Source organism: Sciurus vulgaris (genome assembly GCF_902686455.1).
Source record: "Sciurus vulgaris genome assembly, chromosome: 7".
NCBI lineage: Eukaryota > Metazoa > Chordata > Mammalia > Rodentia > Sciuridae > Sciurus > Sciurus vulgaris.
The window spans coordinates 74,962,593-74,987,140 of record NC_136467.1 but is presented as its reverse complement, the minus strand read 5'-3'; the positions used below and the strand labels follow the sequence as shown (position 1 = coordinate 74,987,140).

Here is a 24,548-nt window from a genome sequence, read left to right as displayed (position 1 = left end):
TCATCTAATTTTGGGGGGTGATCTAATATACAAAATAAAGGATATGTTTATTTTGATAAGTTCAATGTTCTACCAATTATGAAAGAAATGTTTGATAAAATAGTTTTAGATTTTAAAGTTTAGATCAAAAAAGAGCTTGCATCTTAATCACAAAAGTGTACTGTACTGACATTAAAAATTTTTTTTCCAGAAAATAAAATATTCACTAATTTTTCTTTCTTTTAGTAAATAAGGTTTATAAAATTCCTGGCTGCAACATGTTCAAGAAGGTCCTACTTCAATCACTAGCACCCACAAAAAAGCAAACAATAATAACACAACATGTGAGATGTTAATACTAGAAAACACTGGTCTCCCACCAGTTAAACAGGCATTTTACCATCTTTACAGATGTTACGTTTTTAACACACACTTTCCTCAAAAGCTTCAATATGCTATTTGCTAACAACTGTTTTCTTTTGGAAGAGAAATGTTAGCATTTTGGAAACTTCAGTTTGTTGAAACATGCAGCCTTCTGTGAGGCTCATAGTTTTATCAGCAAAAGTGAAGTATGCTACTTTTGCTACTGTGTCAAACAAAACAAATTTTAAATGATTACCGATTTTGATTCTTATTCTAATTTTTTTTTAGTTCAAAAATGATGTCAAGGTGCCACTTTACTACAGGAAAACATTAGAATAGATATTTGTTAAAATCAACAGATGGTGCATCCATGAAAAACTTTTTTTTTTTCAATTTCAGAGGAGGCAACATGTAATTTTTCATCTGCACTGAATCCCTCTAAAGTGTGTGACACTATTACAATAAAGGTTTTAAGCAACTGTGAAGCTTTCTAAGTAACTCTAAAAAGTGTAATAAGCTTTTAGAACTATTTAACATTTGAAGCACCCTACTATTCATATGCATATACTTCAGTCTGTAAGATACATACTTTTTTTCTCCAAATGAAAAATTTTAAATGGTAAAGACATAATGCAAGTAAAATCTTAAAAAAGTAAATACATGTACAAAAAATATAAAATTTCATAGGCAGTAAATGAGTACTTGCCAAGTAAGTGGCATAAATCATATATCACACTCCCAGAGGGAAAAACTGCTCCTCACCAGAAATTGGCTTGCACTTACCTTATGGTTTCTGCAATATTATTCTTTACCCTGTTTTAGAAGTTTCACATGCATCAAATAATGTACTATTATTTTTCTCTTGGTATCTCTACTTTATAAATGAGGGAATGAAGGCATTGAGAAAAATAGATTGTCCCCACTCATCTAATTCCTTTCACACCCTTCAGTTATTGGCTTAAAGATGGCTTTTTCAGGGAGGTCTGTGACCCACTAGATAGGCCTAACTGCCCTTGCCAACCATATGTATAGTCCCTTTATTTTCCCTATTATTATATCCATTACTCCTGAGGTACTTGTTTAATTAGCAGTCAGCCCTTTGGACGGTAAGCTCCAAAAAGGCAAGGCCTATGTCAGTCTTATTCAACAGTTGAATCCCAATACCTATCAAAGAACTTGGCATATAATGAGCGTTTAATGAATATTAGTTTAATTATTGAATGATGCATAACATATGGTAGGTATTCATTAAATGTTCACTTACAGAGTAATAAAAATGAGTGACTCTAATGTGATATGAAAGTCAATGTGATGGCCCAGCAGGCTGCTGAAGATTCAAAACTAAGGTTTCAGAGAAGAATAAGGATTAAAGAACTGAAAGTCACTAAGAATTATTATCCCGTACTTACACATGACTATGACAAAGCTCAGACACTGCAGTTGACTTAATGCTGAATGCATACTACTTGCATGGAGTTTAAGTTGTAAGTTCTCAAAATAAAAATTTGGGAAGGATTCCAATTAACTGATAAGAATTGATCAAAAACTGATGAAAGGTTCTTCTGCATAGTAATGATAAGCTGCTTGAGTTGTTTTCATGTTTAATAATATACTGCTTCTTTGACAGTACCTGGAATAGGCTATTAACACGTTTCTATTGGGTGGAAAGCTCTTAATTTTAAAACAGCTGTGTGGTTTTTGTTTGTTTGTTTGTTTGTTTGTTTGTTTTTTGGTACTAGGGATTGAACCCAGGGCACTTTACCACTGAGCTACATCCCCAGTCCTTTTTATTTTTTATTTTGCAACAGAGTATCCCTAAATTGCTGAGGCTGGCCTCAAATTTGTTATCCTCTTGCCTCCCAATTTGCTGGGATTACAGACATGCACAACTGCGACCAGGGTGTGTTTTGTTCAAGTCAACCATGGTGAAGCTGAAATACAGTGCACCACTATGATTAACCACCATAAACACTCAGATGTCAGAGATGAGTTGTGTACTGAAGAGACAAGCAAAATATTTAAATCTGCCAGTGGACTTAAAAGAGCAATAATGGATTATAAACCATACTACACTGTTACTGCTAAGACAAAGTGAAAATTCCAGCAAGTTACAGACTGACAAGAGAATAGCAGAACTGTTTCAGTCATTTTGCTGGAGAAATTTGAAGATACACATGTGCAAGTTAAGTTAAAAGAGAAGTATTTTAAGTTTGAAACCTGTTTTACATCACTTGGTATAGCTGTGAGTTACAGTGGCAGAGACATCAGCTGCTGCCAGAGTGAAGAAAGGGAGATATTTTGAGTAAAAGCAGCAGGTTCACTGAAGAAAAGAAACCAGTGCAAATGAAAGAACATTCTTTCTGAGCATAACTGCTGCTGCTATTTTTCTTCTGGATTGTATTCACACATACACATCCAGTAAGTAGCATTACATTAAGATATTTAGGAACACAAAAGCAGTAAATTTAAGTATATATAAATGTAGGATAAATAAAAGTCTTTAAGCATCTAAGACAGGGCACTAGCATAGGACTCCCTTAAGAAAACCAGAATTAAACACCCTTTCAGTGGAAAGAAAAAACAGGAATGCAATGCCAATGAAACAAATTACTATACAATTCTATAGAAGGGTATAAAGATATCTTTAAGCCTAAAGGTCAAAGGTTACAGATAAAATACACTTCAGTTCAAATTAAGATCACTGATTTAATAAGTCTAGTTACCAGATTTTCCCTATTAACATCAATACTTCTAAAATTACTAGCGGAGAAACAACAAAAACAAAACAACCCAGAAGCAGCAAGAAAAGAACTATCAGAATTTGATCTTAAGAAATAATAATTCTGATCACCAACCTTGTAACTGTGGGTCACTTCTCTAGGCAGTAACTGAATTAAGAGATTACAATTCCTGAAGACGTTACTTTTAAAGTACCAGGCAATAGCCTAAGATGATACCCAAAATAAGACATTAAAACATAATTACGGCAAATTTTGTCTGAAAAGGTATTTCTAATTAACAAAGGAAAAAGATTAATAGAAATGCTTACTTTAAAAACTACATGGAAGCTCAGTGGTAAAAGTGCTTGCCTGGCATGTGCAAGGACCTGGGTTCAATATGCAGCACTATTTTTAAAACTAACAAAGGATCTAGACCTAAATGTAAAAAGCTACATGAAAAATACTTCCTTTAAAGCAAGTGTTTACTATTTTGCATCTCTGTAGAGCTTGCTGTTTTCAATGCACTGACTTTATATGTTGGTTCCCTCAAAAGACTGGATTGACATTCTCAAAAGAAAAATTTAAGCCAGCTATAATTACACAAAAACAGTGTAATAAGAACAAGAAGAGTAGGTCCAGGGAGTTGGAGAAACCTGGGCTCTAATCTCCATTCCATCATTTACTTGGTGCATGATCATGGGCAAGTTATTTAACCTCTCTATATCCCAATTTTTCTATGCAAGTGTGAACAGAAATAATATTTACTTTACAAGACTGCTATAACTATTAGAAGGCATAATATTGGCCACACATATGTGCTCAATAAAAATGATTTCTTAGGCTTCTTTATAAAATACTTTATTTTCTTTTACACCTAGTACAATTAAAATCATACAAGCCTGTTTATGCCAGTGTTGTTTTTAAAAAAGTATCTTTGATCTCAATACAAACATCTAATTTTGAACACATCTAAGATTATTTCCTAAAAGAAAGTATACATATTGAAGCAGATATATGTGAATTCTATTATTAGACAGTATAATGCCACAGTACAGGTTTCTGCTTCCAGATTACCATGTAGAAATACTGAAAGAAATGTAATAGAAATGGTATACTACAGAAACTAGATTTTTAGACTTATATAGTATTTACAGTTTATATAAATTTACTTACTTTTTACTCAATAACAGACTTTTGAAACTACTTTTTTAAAAGCCACAATTATGAAAACAACTTTCTGAAAAAGCTGTGAATACAATAAAGGGTAATTATTGCCTTCAATTGAGAAAAGGGTGCAATGAACTGGTTTCTCTTTCACAACAAAAATCTGCATTGAATGAACTTGAACCAATCAATCTGTTATCATTTCTTAGAATACAATTCTCTTGTGAGAAAAATATGTCTAACAGACTTAGGCTTAATCTTAACTTCTCAAGAAACAAAACAAAAAATGAAAGTGACTCAAAGAACAACCATGGAAAGGCTGAATCCTCCATGGCTTGAACTGTCAGATTCAAAGATAAAACTAGCCATATTCAGAAAGGCTCTGTACCCATTGCATTCATTCCCTATCACATATAATAGTTCAAAGTGAGCAGCAACAGAATGCCAGAAACAACAAACAGAAATATTAACTTGAACTATCCTCTTTGTTTTTTTGAGAAATCTGTATTTCAAATGTGAAGAAGATACAAAAATATATTAACCACCTGACATTTAGGACTTTAGGAATCCACGATACTTTTGTTATCCATGACAATATCCATTCATTATTAGTTTCTTTAGCTGGAACCTAAAAAAGCCATATGAAACACTGATTTGAATTACCAAGAAAGTATACGTTCTCTATGCTAAGAATGGTTCTTACCTAAAATTCTGTTGTTTCTCTAAATAAGTATTGATGATTTCCTCCCACTAGTTCCAATTTAGAAATTCTCAATCTTGCTGTTAGTACAGTCATGTGCTGCATCATTTTGGCCAATGATGGACTGCTATATAACAGTGGTCTCACAATGGAGCTGAAAACTTTCTACTGCCCAGTGATATCATAGCTATCATAACACTATAGTACAATATAGTTATTCACATGTGTTGTGATGATGCTGGTATCAACAAACCCCAAACCTCCTGTGCTACCAGTCATATAGAATTAAAGTTCAGTACATAATTCTCAGTCATGATAACAAATGATAAGGTTTCTGATTTCTGGTTGACATATTTACTATATTTTTAATCCTTATTTTAGAGTGTACTCCTTCCACTAATCAAAAAAGAAAAAAGAAAAAAGAAAGAAAAGAAGAGAACACATTAACTATAAAACAGCCTCAGACCCCTCAGGAGGAATTCCAGAAGGAGGCTCTGTTATCACAGGAGTTGACAGTTCCATGCATGTTCTTGCTCCTGAAGACCTTCTAGTGGGACAAGATGTGGAGGTGGAAGACAGTGATGTATTGATGACACTGAGCACACATAGATTAACATATATGTCTGTTTGAGTTTTTAACAAAAAGTTTAAAAAGTAAAAATATAAAGACATTTTAAAATAGAAAAATCATTGAGAATAAGGATATAAAGAAAAAAAAGTTTTGTACAGCTATATTATGTATTTGTGTTTTCAGTTAAGTGCCATTACTTAAAACAGTTGGTTAAAAAAAAAAAAAAAATCAAAGTTTGCATGGTAGCACACACCTGTAATCCCAGCAACTTGGAAGGCTGAGGCAGAAGGACTGCAAGTTTGAGGCCTGCCTCAGTAATTTAGTAAGGCCTGAAGCACCCTCTAAGACCTTGTCTCAAAACATAACATAAAAAGGTCAGTGGTTAAACACTCCTGGGTTAAACCCTAGCAACACGCCCCCACCCAAGTCAAAGTTTATGAAGTAAAAAAGCTACAGTAAGCTAAGATTAATTTCTTTGTGAAGAAAGAAAAAAAAATTAAACCAGGTAACCTATACATAGAGTGTTTAAAAAGTCTATTGTAATGGACAATAATGCCATAGGCCTTTACATTCACTCACACAATGACACCCAGAGCAACTTCCAGTGCTGAAAGCTCTATACATGATAAGTGCCATAGGGTATGATCATTTAAAAAAAATCTTTCACTGTATTTCTTCTGTACTTTTTTTATGTTTACATATACAAATACCATTGTGTTACAATACATTGTGTTACAATAGCTTACAGTATTCAGTACAGGAACATGCTGTATAGGTTTGTGACCTATAGGCAACTGTTATAACATATAGCCTACGCACATAATAGGCAATGCTGTCTAGGTTTGTGTGAGTATGCTCTTAAGATATTCATACAACAAATTTCTCAGAATGTCAAGTGATATGTAACAATATTATATAATATGTTTTTGCCTTTAATTCTCTAACACCAATTTACCTCTTCAACTATATCACCTATTATTTCCCTATATAAATCTTTGCTCCTATTGAACTACTGCCTCCTGTACTCAAGGAACAAATCTCCACACTTTCCTTTTGCCATCTTTCTATAATACCAAGCATCCTTCTATCTCCATAAGAGGCAAAAAGAGAAAGATACATGGACATATTCTAATGATCTACTATTCACCTGTACTGGTGGTACAAAATAGTTCCTGCTTTCTTTGTCAATCTACCTCACCTGCCCCAATGCACAGTCTTCCTCAGTTTTTGACATTTATAGTCAATTCCAAGAATTTGACATCACATGCAACCTTTTGGTGAAGGTATTTCTTCACCAAACAGTAAGCAAGTCAAGGACATGTCAAATATCTTGTTATAAAAATTAATGGAAATTAACAATAAGGAAAGTGACACAGACTTATTTTAGGCATCCAGAAAAGGAGAATATTAACTATTGTGGCTGACAGAGTTTACTTTAAGGAGGGAACTGGTCTTAAAATGTCTCTAGGAAGCATATTTGGGACTTTACCAATAATAACTGAAATTCAAATTGTCTTTTTTCTCCCATAATGTAATTTTTTTGTAGGGAACATTCCTCATGGTCATGGTCTAAGTAAACCAAACAGTCTAGAAAGAGAAACTGAGGTAATGGTAAAGACTCGCCATGGAATGAAGATCTTTGCAGCTGCTGAGGCTGAGTTAGAAGCTGAGGGGAGGCCTCACTTTTCAAGCATCCCAGCAAGCTGTGATGTGAGCTCGCCCCGTGCTGCCTTGCCTCATGCTGTGTGCAGGAGCTTACCGTCCCCCCAGTCCTTTGTCTCAGACCTGTTGCTGGGCAGAATTGCTTACACATGCTTGCTTTGTTTACACTACCTTGACGTATAGTTCACCTATAGGCTGATTCTGTTACACTTTAACAGGCGTGTTAACCTGATTGGATAATATGCCTATAAATGTCCTATACAATCCTAAGTAAAATTAGATCTGTGCCTTCAGAGCCTGATCTCCGATGTCTGAGTGCACTGGGGTAGACATCGGTACATCCTCATCCTCAGCAGACCCCTGTTTCCAAACATCCATAATTTTTCATATTTTTGATTCATTAAATCATTCAAGTCAGTAAAGGTATTTGAAAGTCAACACTGAACTTAAGATTTTACTTATTATGGATAAAAATGACTCCTAAAGGGGCCTAGGAAGCTGAATACAATAACCTCCTCTCACCAATACAATGCCCATTTTATCCTCATGTGGCTCCACTCCACTCCAGACCTGTCCACTTGGTGACATTTAATGACCTATACATGTGCATATTACTTTATTTCATTCATCTGTTTTTTGCACCATAACTACCCTGGGAACATCTCCATGATTATTCTCACAGTCACTGCCTTTTACATCATCCAATTACCCTTGTGCTATGCAACCAACCTACTCATTCTGAAGCTTAAAAAACATCTGTTCCATCTCCCAGCAATTCTGCTATAATTCTTTTTGCAGCTAAAATCAGCCTTGAGTCATCAAAATGCCTCCAAGATACACTGATATGGAAAAACATTAAAATGTTTTAATTCCAGCTATGCTCACAAGGCATACTCAACTTCAAGATAGAAAATGAGAAACTGTTTTCCCTCTATCTCGCATAACTGCCACACCTGCTAGAAAAAAAAAATCTGGCAAATGAGATATTAACTTTTTCTTTCTGAACTAATCAGAACACTCAAAGGCACAGGCAATTTGTTTAGATACCTGATTTTCCTATCAGATGATTCTCAAAGAAATAAAATAATTTCTAGAGACTTTAAAATTAATAACTATATAATACTTTAATCCAAATATTTCAGATATTAAAAAGTAATAAAAATAACTTTGGATTATGTAGAGGGAAATGAGAGGGAGCGGGTATGAAAAATGGTAGAATGAGACAGACATCATTACCCTATGTACATGTATGATAACACGAATGGCATGAATCTATATTGTGTACAACCATGGAAAGGAAATTATGGAACCCATTTGTGTACAATGAATCAAAATGTAGTATGTAAAAAATTAAAAAATAAATATTTTTTTAAAAAAGCAATAAAAAAGTATTTCATACAGAAGAAAAGTGAGTAGGGTTGGCTCTTCTAAAAAATGATGTCTAGAAGAAACATATCACTAAGTGATATGTAAACAAATATGACACATTGTGGGTACAGAAAGGAAAATACTTTATAACTGTATAGAAGATAGTATAATTAGATGCCTTTTAATTCCTCAGAGATTCACAAGTTATTACCAGTGTAAGAACTCTTAGCTCTTCCTATTAACAAATAATGAGTGTAAACACTCAACAATGGCAAAATATGTAGCAGAGGTAAAATCATTATCCCCTTTCTTTTTATGTATACAAAACACAATGATTCTCTAGTTTGACCTTTGTAATAACACCACATTCCTTTGGTCAAGTCACTTACTCCAGTAAATGTCTTTAGTAGTATTATAGAAATTATAATTTGGGTCTGCTGCACAAGCAAAACTCAGAAGGCTTCAAGAACTATAATAATGTACTATACATGATAATAAATCAAAAAGAACCATAACTAATTATTTCAAAATAGTATAGACTGAAATTACACTAAAAGGCAATTTAACTCTCCTATATATTAGTTTTGTTACAGGGCCACATAGAGGAGGAAAAGTTTATTTTGGGCTCACAGTTTCAGTTCATAGATGGCCAACTCCACTGCTCTGGGTCCACAATGAGGCAGATCATGGTGAAAGAACATGGTGGAGGAAAGCAGCTTGAAACATGGCAATAAAGAAGCAGAAAAAGTGTTCCACTCCCCAGGGACAAAAAATATTTCCCACAGGCACACCCCCATTGACCATCCTCAGTGACCTGCCTCCTCTATCCACATGATACCTGCCTACAGTTAGCACCCAATTAATCAATATCAGTGGATAAGTGAACTGATTAGGTTTAGGCTCTCATAATCCAATCATTTCATCTCTGAAAATTTTTAGATTATCTCACAAATGAGCTTTTGGGGGACACCTCATATCTAAACCATAATACCATGTTACTAAACCTTCTTCCTTATCTACAAAACTGGAATGTTAATAGTACCTATACTTTACAGGTTGTTTGAGAATTAATTAGAATAGTGCCTGGCACATAATGCTTAACATATGTTGGTTACGGTACTTTTCTATTTGATAACAGTACTAACTTTAAAGGTTCAAAATGCAATTGCTCATTCCTTTGGATTTTTGTTTTGTTTTTATTTTTAGTACTGAGAATTAAACCCAGGGGTGATTTACTACTAAGCAACATTATCAGTCCTTTTTATTTTTTATATTTTGACACCGGTTCTCGCTAAGTTTTTGAGGGCCTCTGAAAGTTGCCAAGGGTAGCCTCCAACTTGCCAAGCCCGTGGTATTATAGGCATGCACCACCATAACCAGCTGCATTCCTTTGGGGGTTTTTGTCCACATTTTTAAAAATTTGTGCATTATAGTTGTATATATTGATTGGAAATGTTGTTACATATTTGTATATGCACATAATAAAACAATATAATTTGACCAGCACTTGCCCCATCCCTCCCTGCCCTCCACCCCTGGGTCTCTTTCCTCTATTGATCTTCCTTCGATTTTTAGGAGATCCATCCCCACCTTTCTTTTCCTTTTTTCTCTCTAGCTTCTGCATATGAGAGAAAACATCTGACCCTTGACTTTCTGAGTTTGACTTATTTCACTTAACATGATGGTCTCTAGTTCTATTTTCCTACAAATGCCACAATTTCATTTATGCTTATGACTAAATAAAATTCCATTGTGTATATGTGCCACACTTTCTTTATCCATTCATCCTTTGATGGATACCTACGCTGATTTCACAGTGTGGCTATTGTAAATTGTTCTGCTATAAACATGAGTATGCATGTATCACTTGAGTAAGATGACTTTAATTCTTTAGGATAAATACCGAGAAGTGGTTAAATTATCCTGTTTTTATTTTTCATGTTAGAAAGTTAGAGAATATTGATGGGGGGAGAGGATGAGATTTCCAAAAAGATATCAATATAATTATAACACTTCATGGAAAAATGGAAAAACTACTATATATTAGTGATATATTAAATTTAAATATACATCTACAAAGTCCCTGACTTATGACAGTTCCATTTAAATATGTATTATTTTACTTTACGAATGATGCAAAAGCAATATGCAATCAGCAGAAATCATATTTCAAATTTCAAATTTTGATGTTTTCCTAGGCTAATTATATGCTGCTGTACAATAGTCTCTTGTGAAGTTGAACATATCCCAGTCAGCCAAGCAAATAATCAGGGTAAACAATGGATACTCTACTATGTACTATGTTGCCAGCATTTTTTGGCTATAATGTTTTGTGTTTTCATATCCCATCATGTCTACAAAATGCCCATCTGTGTGTATACATGAGATATTCCAATACTTGCTTATAAAATAGGCTTTGTTAGGTGATTTCTCCTAACTGCAGGCTAATGTAAGTGTTTTGAGTACATTTCAGGTGGGTGAGAAAAAGCTATGATGTTTGGTAGGTTAGCTGTGCCAAATGTATTTTGACTTGTGATATTTTCAATTTATGATGAGTTCACCAAGATTGTAAACTGAGGAGCATCTGTATATTACTTGTTTCTCAATGTTTCTGACTCCTCTGCCCTCCCCCTGCCTAAATTTATTTCAAACAAGACTTTCTACTAGAAAAGTTTTTATTGACTAAGACTTAGAAAGTCTAAAATGCTGCCTACTGAGAAGAAATTCTGGTTAGTGAGATGACCTAAAATGTCATTTTATGTTTATTCACATATATTGTTGATAGATTAATTTTTAAGAAGAGTGATACACATATGTGTTCACTTTTAACACTTTGACAGTTCTCCAGACTTAAATCCTGACAAAAATTTAAATAACTTATAATTTTTGACTATTATTATTAACAAAGGAAAGTTATCTGAAACTATTTTAATCAGAAACAATATGTTTGTTAGCAGATGAATGATTACTTACAAAGCTATTTCCTGGGTATCAGAAATGTTCTACCCTAGTGACTTGGTATAATTTAAATATTAGTTTAGTATTTAATACATTTCAACATATTAACTATAAATATCTAAATGGGACTTCAATGTGGATGTATTTCCAATGTTAAATTTATAATATTTTCTCCAAATTTTATAGTTCACTGAATTTAGCATTGTTTGCGAACTGAAAACTTGTCATTTTTAGCTATAGGCAATTAATTCTACAGACAATGAAACCTCATGACATGGACAAATATTTAGCTTGCAGTTTAGAAAAACACTACTTCAAGAGAATATCAGATTTACTTGAATCTATCTCTTTGTTTCTATTTAGAAAATTCAGATACCTTCCACCCATAACACATTTATTTATGACAGGAAATCACCTGTTCAGCAATATCAAACTTCTGAAGGTACTCAAGTATCAACTTTAATATTACCTATCGCCATGTTTGGCAACATTTATAATTTGTATTATCTAGACTGTTACTGCTCTTTTGGCAGGGGCAGGGGGAATAATCAGGAGTAGGAGTCTTGCTTTACTCTCTAGGGGATATTTGAAATGCAGTGTTGTCAGAAGAGTCAAGGAAAAACAGCAGCAGTTTGGAGCTTTCCTAATTGCCTAAATCATGGCATGGACCAGCTAAAATGGGTCTTTCTTATTGTACCTGCATTTGGGTAGGAGTGGGAGAGCTGTTTTGTATTCTGAGACTATGAGGAAAGAAGACAAGAGAATATTCTTTTATTTACTAGAGAAATAACTTTTCTCCTTTCAGTGAGAACAGAAGTAGCATACATAACATCTAGATGTCTAATATAAGGCCAATCAGAAACTGGGGACTGGGCCCAGAGCGCAAAAAATAAAAGCAAGAATCAATAAATGGGACGGATTCAAACTAAAAAGCTTTTTCTCAGTAAAGGAAACAATCAATAATGTGAAAAGAGAGTCTTCAAATTTCCACACATACTTCAGACAGAGCACTAATCTCCAAAACTTATAAAGAACTTTAAAAACTTTACACCAAAAATATAAAGAACCCAATCAATAAGTGGGCTAAGGAACTGGGAAGACACTTCACAGAAGGTCTACAAGCAATCACCAGATATATGAAAAAATGTTCATCATCCCTAGTAATTAGAGAAATGCAAATCAAAACCACGCTAAGATTTCATCTAACCCCAATTAGAATGACTATTATCAAGAACACAAGCAATAACAGGTGTTTGCATGGATGTTGGGAAAAAAATATATTCATACACTGTTGGTGAAGTTGCAAATTGGTACAGCCACTCTGGAAAGCAGCATGGAGATTGCTCAGAAAACTTGAAATAGATCCACCATTTGACCCAGCTATTCCACTCCTCCATTTATACTCAAAGAACTTAAAATCGGCACACTACATTGACACAGCCATATCAATATTCATAGGAGCTCAATTCACAATAGCTAGATTGTGGAACCAACCTAGACGCCCTTCGATTGATGAATGGATAAAGAAACTGTGGTATATATACACAAGGGAATATTAATCAGCCATAAGGAAGAATAAAATTATGGCATTTGCTGGTAAATGGATGGAGTTGGAGAATATCATGTTAAGTGAAATAAGCCAATCCCCCAAAACCAAAGGCCAAATGTTTTCTCTGATAAGCAGATGATGATACATAAGAAGGGGGGAGGGTAGTGGGAGTTGGCAAGAGAAGAATGGAGGAACTTTGGATTGTGTAGAGGAAAATGGGGCAGAAGGGGGTGGGGGAAGGAAAGATAGTGAACTGAGACAGACAATATTATCCTATGTACATGTATGATTACATGAATGGTGTGAATCTACATTGTGTACAACCACAGAAATGAAAATGTTGTACACCATTTGTGTACAATGAATCAAAATGCAGTCTGTAAAAAAATTAAAACTAAAAAAACAAAAAACTCACTCCACTCAAAAAAAAAAAAAAAAGAAAGAAAAAAACAAACAAACAAACTGGGGACTGGTGAAGCATCTCGGTGTAGACCACTTGCCTCGGATGCTTGAAGCACTGAGTTTGATCCCCAGCACTGGGAGAAAAATACTATTTAAATCTAATCTGCAATGGTACCATTATTTGTCAGACATATGACTTCCACAACAGCCATTTTAGATTTAATTTTTCATATTTTCATGACTATTAGTTATGAAATTCAAATCAGAGAGCTGCTTTTTTTAGAGGTAAAATAGCAACAGGGAAAAGTCCAAAGGAAGAAGAAGTACTACATTATTTCCTTTCACCATAATGGGAGGTCCACTGCATTGCCTACTGAGTAGACAAAGTATTGCATGAGATCATTACTTCCATTTTTCTTTTTTTTTTTTTTTTGAGAACTTTTCAAATTCACAAAATAGCAATTATATACTCTTTTTTGTTATTCTAAGGCATGTTTAATAAGAACTCACCTTGATATGATAATACAATGTTTAAAAAGGGATTAGAATAAGCCAAAATAAATTTCAATATTTTTCAAGAAAGTATCTAGCTCAAGACAGAAAGACACTGCAACTTCTAGCTAAAAAAAAAAAAAATGCTAACTTAATAGGAAAACAATTTTTGAGGGCTATTTTAAAATGCTCTTAGCATAATGTATTCCTAAAAATCTACATTTCAAATAAAGCTGCTAATGTTAATAATAATTCACAACCACAATCTTACATTAGAAAATAAAATTAATTTATATTGCTACAAAGCTAATCACACTTGAAATGTAATAGAGATTGGGAAAGAAAATTTTAAGGCAATAACTTTTTATGTAATTAGAACCAGAGGTTTTAAATAGCTTGATAAACTTTATGGTGAATTCTTAATGGTAAAAAAAAAAATTTTTTTTTTTTTTTTTTACTTTCTAAGCATTCTTCAATAATGTTAATAAATATTTATTTAATGTTTTTATGTGCCAGGAACTAGGCTAAAAGCTGAGGATACAGAAGTGAACAAAACAGTCCAGCCCTAATGGAGCTGATTATTCTTGTTGATATAGTATCTGAAGATTTGAAGATAAGAATACTGAGGTTAATATATGTAGATCATAGGCCTTAGTTCTCACTCTTTAGGCAATAATGCCACTACCTAGGCAGGAAAACTGGAATTAGAGTTATACTTTTTACAAGTCTGGTCTGCAATTACTGTATGACCTATTAAAAAAAATGTATAATTTTTAACATCCAGAAAGTTACTATCCATTTATTGCTGGGCTCATGTGAAAGCCCAGCAGTGACCCTGAAGCATTCTCTCAGCAATTGTGGAGGACAAGAAGCTGTCAACAATTTAATAGCTATTTCCTGGAAGTAGAGAGAATTTCAGGTTCCATGAGAATTTTTGTTTTTGTTTTGTTTTTCAACAAAGGGATAACCCCTTCATCCCTATTACTACAATATGTGACAAATGAAAATTTGCCTCATTATTAATAGTACTACAGAAAATTTACCCATTGATCAGTGAATATAACTACAGATCTAGGTCTGATTCTCACTCATCTTAATTTCTATTTTTTTCATGTAGTGGAGAATTTACCTTGATTTCTCTATCTTCAAAGTACATGAAATCACTTGGAAGACAAAGTAGGTGTGGATGGTGCCCTCTGTTTTTGAGAATTAGGATTTGTGAAACAGAAAATAGCTTACTTGGTTCCACAAGAAATGTTAATTCATTTCTCATTTATCTCTTTGTATTATCTCCTCCTCCCTCCTCTCAGGAACTATGATTTCTCATCTTTTTCTTCCTCTCCAAAGCCACTCTAAGGGTTACCATCAATTCAAGGGCAAGTAGCTCCCTCACTATGATCTGTTTCACATCAATGTGACATTCTCCTGCCAGAAGCATATGGCAGCATTAGCTGGACAAGTCCTACCCCAAAGCACTGTTTGCCAAACTGTGAGTCATGACCCACTTTCAATAGAGAAATTAATTTCATGGGTTAAGACCAGCATTTAAAATTAAACACAGTGGGTTGGAGATATAGCTCAATGGTAGAGCATGTACCTAGCATGCATGAGGCCCTGGGTTTATCACCAGCAATAAACACACACACACACACACATACACACACACACACAAATAAGTAAAGCACAGAAGAAGAAAAACAGTGTGACCTTGCATCTATTTTGAAACTTCAGTTTACATTTATGTGTATAATATGTGAATGTATGTGTATGTATATTGGATCCTGATATGCACTTCTTATCTTCCTACAAGTTGTGGTCAAAAGTTTGGAAGTCATTAAGCTAGAATATTCAGTTCTAGGGACTGCATCTTTATCTGAATACTTCTTCAGATAGTTTAGAGATTTTAAGTATGGTGTTAGATAGTTTCTTTAAAGCAAAAGTAGTGTTGATCTAATAGGCCAAATATTTTCCAAACAATTTTCAGTCAATAAACAAACCAAATCATTTCCATGAATTTTCCTAGAACAGTTAATTATTTTCATAATAGAAAAATCCAAAATAAAATACCTTACTTTTAAATTTAATTTAACCTTAAAATTAAAATTTCCTCAAAAAATATTTTTTAAATTAACAACAACCAAAGCACCAAAGTACCTTAAAGAAAAAATAACCTATCTGAGGGGATGGTTTGATGCTCTTTTCAAATATGACTTCAAAAGAAAACAAAAGATAAATATTTCTTTGTATCTACCATGTATGGCACCTGAATACAGACACACCAACATTATATTCCTTAGCACTTTTTTAGATATTATATTCCTTAGATATTTTTTAAAAATTCAAATTCAGGAAGCTTAGAGTATGTGACTGTGACTAATTGCACTCAGTCACTCAGCATGAATAGAAGCAGGAATAACTTAGCTGTACTGACTGTAAAATAACTAACTGCCTCAGAAAAAGTAATTCTGAATAATAGTTATAGCCTCACTTTTCACATATAATTGCTACATGGAATTCATATTTAAAATATGGAAGACATCTTCTTAGCCTTTCTGCAGTGTCAACATTGAAACTTGGGTCTCAGCCTCACAGCCTCTTACACTTCTTGGGATGTCAGAACTGGAAGAGGCAACTAATATCAACCCCTATGGGAAGGGACAGCCCTGTGGCCTTGAATCCTTCCATAACAACCCTTTGGATGATTAAAAGTGATGCTGACAGGCTTCAATCCTTTTTGGTTTTATGAATTTTGACTGCTAAGTGGAGCCTCCAGGACTAGAAAGCAATGAGAATTAGTTTTAACTGGCTATGAAATGTTTAAGAAAACAACATAAATGAAAACTATTTCTGAAACCTGACTGTATCTATAAAAATAAGGCATGAATAATCGAATACATACATAAAACACACAAAGATAAAGGTATTATACAAAGATGTACAGAAATACCCAACCCCAACTTCCATATAAAGGACTTCAAAACAAAAATGTTGATAGCTTGAAAGGAGTAAACCAAAATATTATTTTAATCAAACTTCCCTTTTTAATTTCAAAGTCTACATATACACATATACACCTATCTCTTAATAACACCCTAAGTTGTAGACAGTTCACTACCTTTAGAAACTCAAGTTAATCTTGATAAAGTTAAAAGAATTAGTCTTAGATGAGGATGAAATCTGTTTCCTTTACAGTACAAAACAATAACTGAGGACACATGAGGCAATTCCTTCTTTATTCTGTGTGTAATTCATTATAAAAGAATCCGTTTTATTTAGATTATTATATTTTAAAAAGACAAATAACCATACATGTTTAAAACTGAAGTTTTAAACTGAAGTTGAAAACAATAAGTTCCCCTGAAAACTTAAATTTTCATGTATCCAATTTTTTTTGCTTAATAGAAAAACTTAGGGAAACATTCATCTGTTAGGATTCTTAATTTGGTGGCCTTTAATACACTGAAATTAGAAGCAGAAGTGTGTGTGTGTGTGTGTGTACATTTTTCTAGGGAAAGGATTCATAACTTTTAGAGATTTTGAAAGTGGTCAGTGATCTGACAATAGTCACTGCTTTGGGTGAAAGTTTTGTACAGGAGGACCTTCCCATGAGTTACTGAAAATGTTGAGATAAAAGTTGGAATAATTTCCCGTAACAACGAGACCTGTAATTAGCAGGAAGATACACCAGTTCTAAGATGCTGAAGATTATATATATTTATGTCCTTATGTAGGGCTTAGATAAACAATGAAAAGTGTGTTTGTTCAGCAAGAAGGATGGTTGTAAGGACCTGTGTTATATGCTAGTAGTACACATATCTACTAGCATGCTGCACCACATTTCTGAACTCATTCAACATTTGTCCAAGTATCTAGTATCCTTTTTATGCATTTTTTTCTTTTTCTGACCTTTACAAAATGGAGCTCCTTTTAGAAATACCTCTTTGGCAAACAGAGTCTCTAATACCATACTACCCATACTGAGAAATTTTTAAAGTCCTATGATGTTAATAAATGAGAATTCTTTTTCCTCAATAATCAAGAAAGCAATTTGACCCTGATTTGTTTTTAAAAATATCAAACCACTATTCTCTTAAGAAAAGCAAAGCTATCTCCATTTTTCAAGGTTTTACTTGATACCTTTGAAATATAATACATTATCATTACACTTAGTTTAATGTGAGTAAAAGAAATGTAACAAATACTGGTATTTCATGTCCAACAGAAATTAGGTATAAAGTAAGGTAGGAAATGAACCTTAAATTTCTAGCCTAATCTTCAAGCAGTTATACACTGATGTATTTTACTATTTTCCAATGAACTCATAAGTATTCTAATTAGGCAAAGATCTAATTAGGTAGAGCCATAGGAATTATGGAAGCACATCAATAATTAATAAGGATCAGAAATCTTTTCATGGTGAAACCATTCCCATAAAAACATGAAAGGAAAAAGACAACTTAAAATAATGGAGTTTTCTTTTCAACAAAGTTGATTAACCAGGAAGAAAGGGTTGACAAAGAATTGACCTCTGTCACTAAGCTTTGTTAGCAAAGACCCAAATAAAGAAAATATTACATTAATGAATCAAATGAGTGACAGAGAAATTACCATCACATACATACTGAGATTATGCGTCTGGGACACCATGTAACTCACACCCATACACAAAAAATTTTATCCTTCCCTAAATGTATCAGATGAGTCTCTCACTTTTTAGTTATTTCAGTTCTAATAAGGAGGAACAGGATTTTCCAAACCACTGGACAGAAAAAAACCAGGCTGTCAGAAATGGTTCTTGCTGAAACCTATTAGGATTTCTGACTTTACTTCTAAATTCAGTCAATGGGATAGTGAGGGGGTTTAGGAGACTCTTGCAATACCACTTATGTTTCAGAGAAATTAAAAATTGAAGGAAAAAAGCATACCAGAGTGTCTATCATTACTTAAGTAAAATTTTAAAAGTCTGGAAAAGTTTAACAGGGCCTATAATTTGAGATCCTGACAGATTTTTAAAAGTGCTTTGATTTAGGTTAAATTAATGGAGGTATTTAAAGAGGCACTGATTCTACAGTAACTAAGATAAAATTTCTCATTTAATAATGTTGATACTGTGATCAAACTCCCTTAGTATTAAATATTTCAAATATCCTATTCAGGATCTACTCTGAAAAATCTGTGTTTTTCAAAGCAAGAAATATTTTAGAAATATACAGGTTAAAAAGAGTTTAAATTTATACCCCTGAAATAAACTGAGAAAAGTAGCTTACGTGTCAAAGAAACAAATGTAAAGAACAATTTTAAAAACCAAATAATGATAAAATCTGTGAAACAAACTACACAGCTCTCTCAGAAAACGTTTACAGAAAGTTATAAAAAACAAAGAAAATGATCTCAAACTTTCCTTTCTATTAACTGTCTTGAATATTTTTTCATTTCTTACAAGAATGCTCAGAATTAATCAATCAATCCTTAAGTAATGTTACAATAAAACAACTTTGATGAAAGATTGAAAGATTGAATTTCACTCTAAAATTAGGAATTAAGCAAGAATGTCTGTTGTCATCATTTCTATTCAACTCCGTACTGTAGATTTTAGCCAATATATTTAAAACAAAGCAAAAGGCATCTAGACCAGAAAGGACTCTCTTTTTTCAGTAGATTATATGATCGTTATATAGAAAATTCCATAAAATCTACAAAAAAGCTATTAGCACTAATAATTGAGTATAATGGGATTTCAGAATTTTAAAAATCAACACATTTAACATATCAGCTTTTTGCATACTAGCAATGAACCAGAAACTAAAAGAAAAAACTACTTATAATAGTGTCAAAAATACAAAATATGTATAGACATTTATTTTTTAAATGTGCAAGATCAATATGCTGAAAACAACAAAATATTGCTAAGAGATATTAAAGACCTAAATAAACAGGAGAGATACAGTCTTCGTGAATTGGAAGAGTCAATATTATTAAGATGTTAGTTTTCCTCAAACTGATCTATGGATTCAACATAATCCCAACCGTATCCCAAGAGCCACTTTTATAGAAATTGATATAATGATTCTAAAAATTCACAGACATGAAAGGAACCTAAATTACCAAAACAACTCAGAAAAGGAATGAAGTAAGAGGATTTAAACTATGTGATTTCATGACCTATTGAAAAGCTACAGTAATCAATTGATATTGGTAGAGGAATAGACACATAGGTCAATGGAACAGACCTATGTGTTTACCCAAGAGAAATACAGGATAATCCATTACCCAGGAGAAAGAAGGCATATGTCTATACAAAGAATTGTACACAAATGTTTATCTGTAATAGTCCCAAATTAGAAACAACCCAGATATCCCTCAAAGGGTAAAAAGATAAACAAATTATATTCCAGTCATATAATGGGACACTACTCAGCAATTAAAAAAAAAAAAAAAAAAGAATGAACATTACCAGTATGACTACACCATATACAGCCAGAGGAAGGAGAAGTTGTGTTTCTTTTGTGTATATTCTGTCAAAATGCATCTACTGTCATGTATAACTACTTAGAACAAATTAAAAAATGAAAAAAGAATGAACAAGTGATAAGTGCAAGAATGTAAATGAATCTCAAAATAACTGCTGAGTCAGAGAAAGAGAAAGAGAATATTATCAAATGGTTCCATTTATACTAAGTTTGAAAAGATGAAAATTCATCCATAACACAAATCACATTAGTGTTTACCTGAGGACTGGAAGGGAAAAAGTAAAGGCGGAAAAGGGAAATTTCAAGGGACACAAGTAAACTGGGGTGATGGATATGTTCATTATCTTGACTGTGGTGGTAATTTTCACAAGAGTAAGCATGTCAAAATTTATCAAAATGTACACAGTTTATTATCTGTATTATCTTCATCAATAATGCTGTGTAAAAAATTTAATGGCAAAAGGAATTTCCGAAAGATGAATCTGTGTAAATCTTAATATACTCTTCAAAATTAATCCTGAACTGCTTAATCCTTAAATCTAAAAATGCAGCTACTGATAAGGTGTATTATAGTATTTATTTATCATATGAAAGTAGCAAAAGGTGCTTGCTAATGGAGGAATCCAGTCAAGTTTGAATAGATGAGATTTGAACTTAGCCTTAAAGGGGAAAATTTAAACAAGTTTCTGAGAACAAGGTTATTAGCAAGGTTTGAGTGGGTTCTGGACAAGTGATGTCTAGGAAAAGTACACTAAAAATGAATGATCATACCTTGATTTGTGCAAAGGGTCTCTCATAACCTCCAACATAGAGAAGGCCAACATTCTGAGGAAGTAACCTATAAGGTGGAAGAAGAAGCATTATTTATAAAATACTCTTCCTTAAATGTGATGTTGTACTATAATAAAAATTTTATAATAGGTACTATGAAAAATTAAATGTCTATGTAATAATCCTTGTCCTTTGCACTATGGGATAGTAAACAGCAAAGGAATAATTCTTGTATTTCAGAAAATAATGGGAAAATGTTAAAAATGAAAACTTACATGTAGAATAACATATTAGCAATTCTAATAAAATTACTAGTGTCTCTGAGAAATATATGTATCTAAAAATTATAAAGTTTCAACTGACGAAATATTCAATGCATGTCAATACTATGCACTGCAAGAGATAATATAAACCTAAATAATTCGGTCCCAAAATCCAACAGAAAAAACTTGACATACAAACAAGTCTAAAAATGCAGCTACTGATAAGGTGTATTATAGTATTTATTTATCATATGAAAGTAGCAAAAGGTGCTTGCTAATGGAGGAATCTAGTCAAGTTTGAATAGATGGGATTTGAACTTAGCCTTAAAGTGGAAAATTTAAACAAGTTTCTGAGAACAAAAAGAAGTCAAGACAGAATAGACAAGTTGGAGTAAGGAATAATTTAGTTGGAGATAAGAACCCAAAGAAAATTAGGAATGGAATATGAATAATTTTAAATGCCAAATACTGAATTTTGTAAGTAATCTGGGACCATACTTTTTAAAGATGTACTTTATAAAACAACAAATGCACACAGAAATAAAAACCAAACCATATACAGGTCATAAAATTAGGAAATAGTGGTTACAGATGGGTATGGTGGTATATGCCTGTAATCTCAGCAACTCAGGAAGCTGACACAGGATTCCAAGTTCAAGACCAGCCTCAGCAAATTAAAAAGACCTTTTATTGAAAACAAACAAACAAAAACCCTAAAAAGTGAAGGGGCTATAACTTAGTGGGAGAGCACCCCTGAGTTCAATTATCAATACCCACATCAAAAGCAAGAAAAAGTAGTTATCTTCCCTACTCCTTCCTTTCTTCCTAGTTCTACTTATAAGAGGTCTATCATTCTTGATTGCAATGAAACATTGTGAATGACAAAATGCCACATTTAGATCTATATTTGTGAAATGTATAAAGAGGAATTGGTAGTGGTGCAGGCTACAGGAAAGACAAATGTTCTTGTGTTTAATTAAGCTAAATGTAGATATATATCATCATACTTTTATCATAAATCATTTTCTAATGGACATCATGAATAAACAAATACAACTCCAGTCTTAACACTACTATACATAAAGAAAGAGCAAAAATAATTGCCTTACTCCTTTGCCAAAGGTTTCTAAACCAAAACACTTCTCAGAGTCTGGAGAATTAGTTAACAGCCTTTAAAGGCAAGATAACAAAACACTAATGATCTCTCTGATAGTTGTAAATTCCATCACATGAACCTGAAATGGAGAAAACAAGCCCTGCAAACTTAAAATATTCTAACGGAAAATTCTCAGTATACCATACTGTCCTGATGATAGATTACCACAACCACCTTAAAATTTTAGTTAGTGGCTTAAAATAACCCTGCTTCAACAATTCTAGGATAAACACTTATGTATAGCTTCTCTGAAACTGGGGTGCCTCTGATACTTGATGATATCTTATAATTGATGTCACCAGGGTAACAGTTGTGAGGTAACAGTGTTATTACTTTCCACTGACAGGAACTAGTAAGATCATGAAAGTACACTCTCAGAGCAACTTAGATTCTATGAAATAAAAGACATTTTTTCTAGTCTCCTGGGAATATCTTCTGTTACGCACACTGTACAAGTGCCCATAAAGCACCAAAGGTCACTAACGGAATGTTAATAAGAGGAAGACAATCCTGAATTAAGCCAACTTAGTAAAAAGTTTTTTTACTTTTGGAAAGCAGTGATGAACTGTAGTAACACATATTAACATATTGTTTAAAGTTACAAGCAAAACTAAAAGCATTTGTTTACTGTATTCAAGTAGAAAGTATAGGAAATGTCCCCAATCTTAACAGTGAAATGGAGAATTTAGCCATCACTTGACAAATAAGAAATTAATCCAACTTTAAACCATTTCTGGTTCCACAAATTTAGAATCAGCTGTATATAGCAGTGGTAATTTATTTCCTGTACAACAAATGTTCACAGAAAGCTTGATAAAACCCCTTCAGGAGTAAGAAATAATCAATGTTCTTACAAATAGATGCTAGGAAAGGAAGAGAATAAAAATTGGCTGACATTTAAAATTCAATATGCTTCTAATTACTATGCATATACATTTCAGGAAGCTTGCCAATATACTATTTAGTGTGTTCCCCTTCAATGTGCCTATCTAATAACTACCCTTTTCTAAACAAAGTTCCTAAATGTACCTGTTAAATAACATATTTCACTTTTAAATTATAGTTCTTTCTTATTCATGTACCTAATATTCCTTACCACACATTTTATTACTACTTTCATTTGAATAGGTTTTAATAAGTATCATAATTTAAAGGCCTACTAAGTATAAGATACATATTTCCATTTTTAAAATGGAACATTTCTTTAAATGTTTTTACCTTTAAAAAATTATTTTTTTCAAATTGCATACATAATTACTGCCAAGTAATAGGCACCATTTTGTCATGACAGGGTTCTTGTATACAACACAGCAATCACACATTTTAAATCCCCAGGGTAAGGTATTAATTCAGCACTGACAGACACATTCATAAGTATATTTTAAAACAGAAATCCTGACTCATTTAACACTAAGTAATTATTTTGGCCTTAAGTTAGATGAACGTTACCATAATCTTTGTGAAAATGCTAACAATCTCTAAAATATTTGCTTGTAACTAAATTCTTCTAAGTGTGGCTACCAAAAAGGATGTTTTGGGAAAGCAGAAATAAGAGGCATTGTGGGGAGTGGAAAAAAAAATGTCTACTACAGCTTTTGAAAAAGATTAATACTGATTTTATATTGCTTTCAATTTCCCAAACACAAATATTAACAAATATTTATCCTTAAAAGGAAGTCCCAATATTGTTTCCAGAAATCTTTCACACAAAGGAAAGTAAAACCCATCAGGTAATAAAAGAAACATTTAAATAAATTTCATATATCTGAGATATATTGATACATCACATATACTGATGCATTAAATACAGAAAAACTGTATTAAAGGGGAATTGAGTCTATACTTATTTCAAATTTAAAAATTTTAAGAGACCTTTCAAAAATGCTAAATAAGTAAAAAGTAACTTCCGTCTATAAGTTATAACTATAGTACCTACTACTAGATATACTCTAAAATTACA

General features: G+C 32.8%; 1 protein-coding gene across 2 annotated transcripts in view; it reads right to left on the bottom strand.

The window, feature by feature from the left end:
• Window positions 1-24,548, bottom strand: part of RNGTT (RNA guanylyltransferase and 5'-phosphatase) — a 344,105-nt gene that overhangs the window by 48,614 nt on the left and 270,943 nt on the right. The window contains exon 14 of one of the 2 annotated variants that reach the window (XM_079146976.1): window positions 21,170-21,236. The exons of the other annotated variant lie outside the window; for it this stretch is intronic. Within the exon in view, the coding sequence (XP_079003102.1) occupies window positions 21,170-21,236 (67 nt within the window). The remainder of the gene's footprint in view (window positions 1-21,169; window positions 21,237-24,548) is intronic. 2 annotated transcript variants of the gene reach the window in all.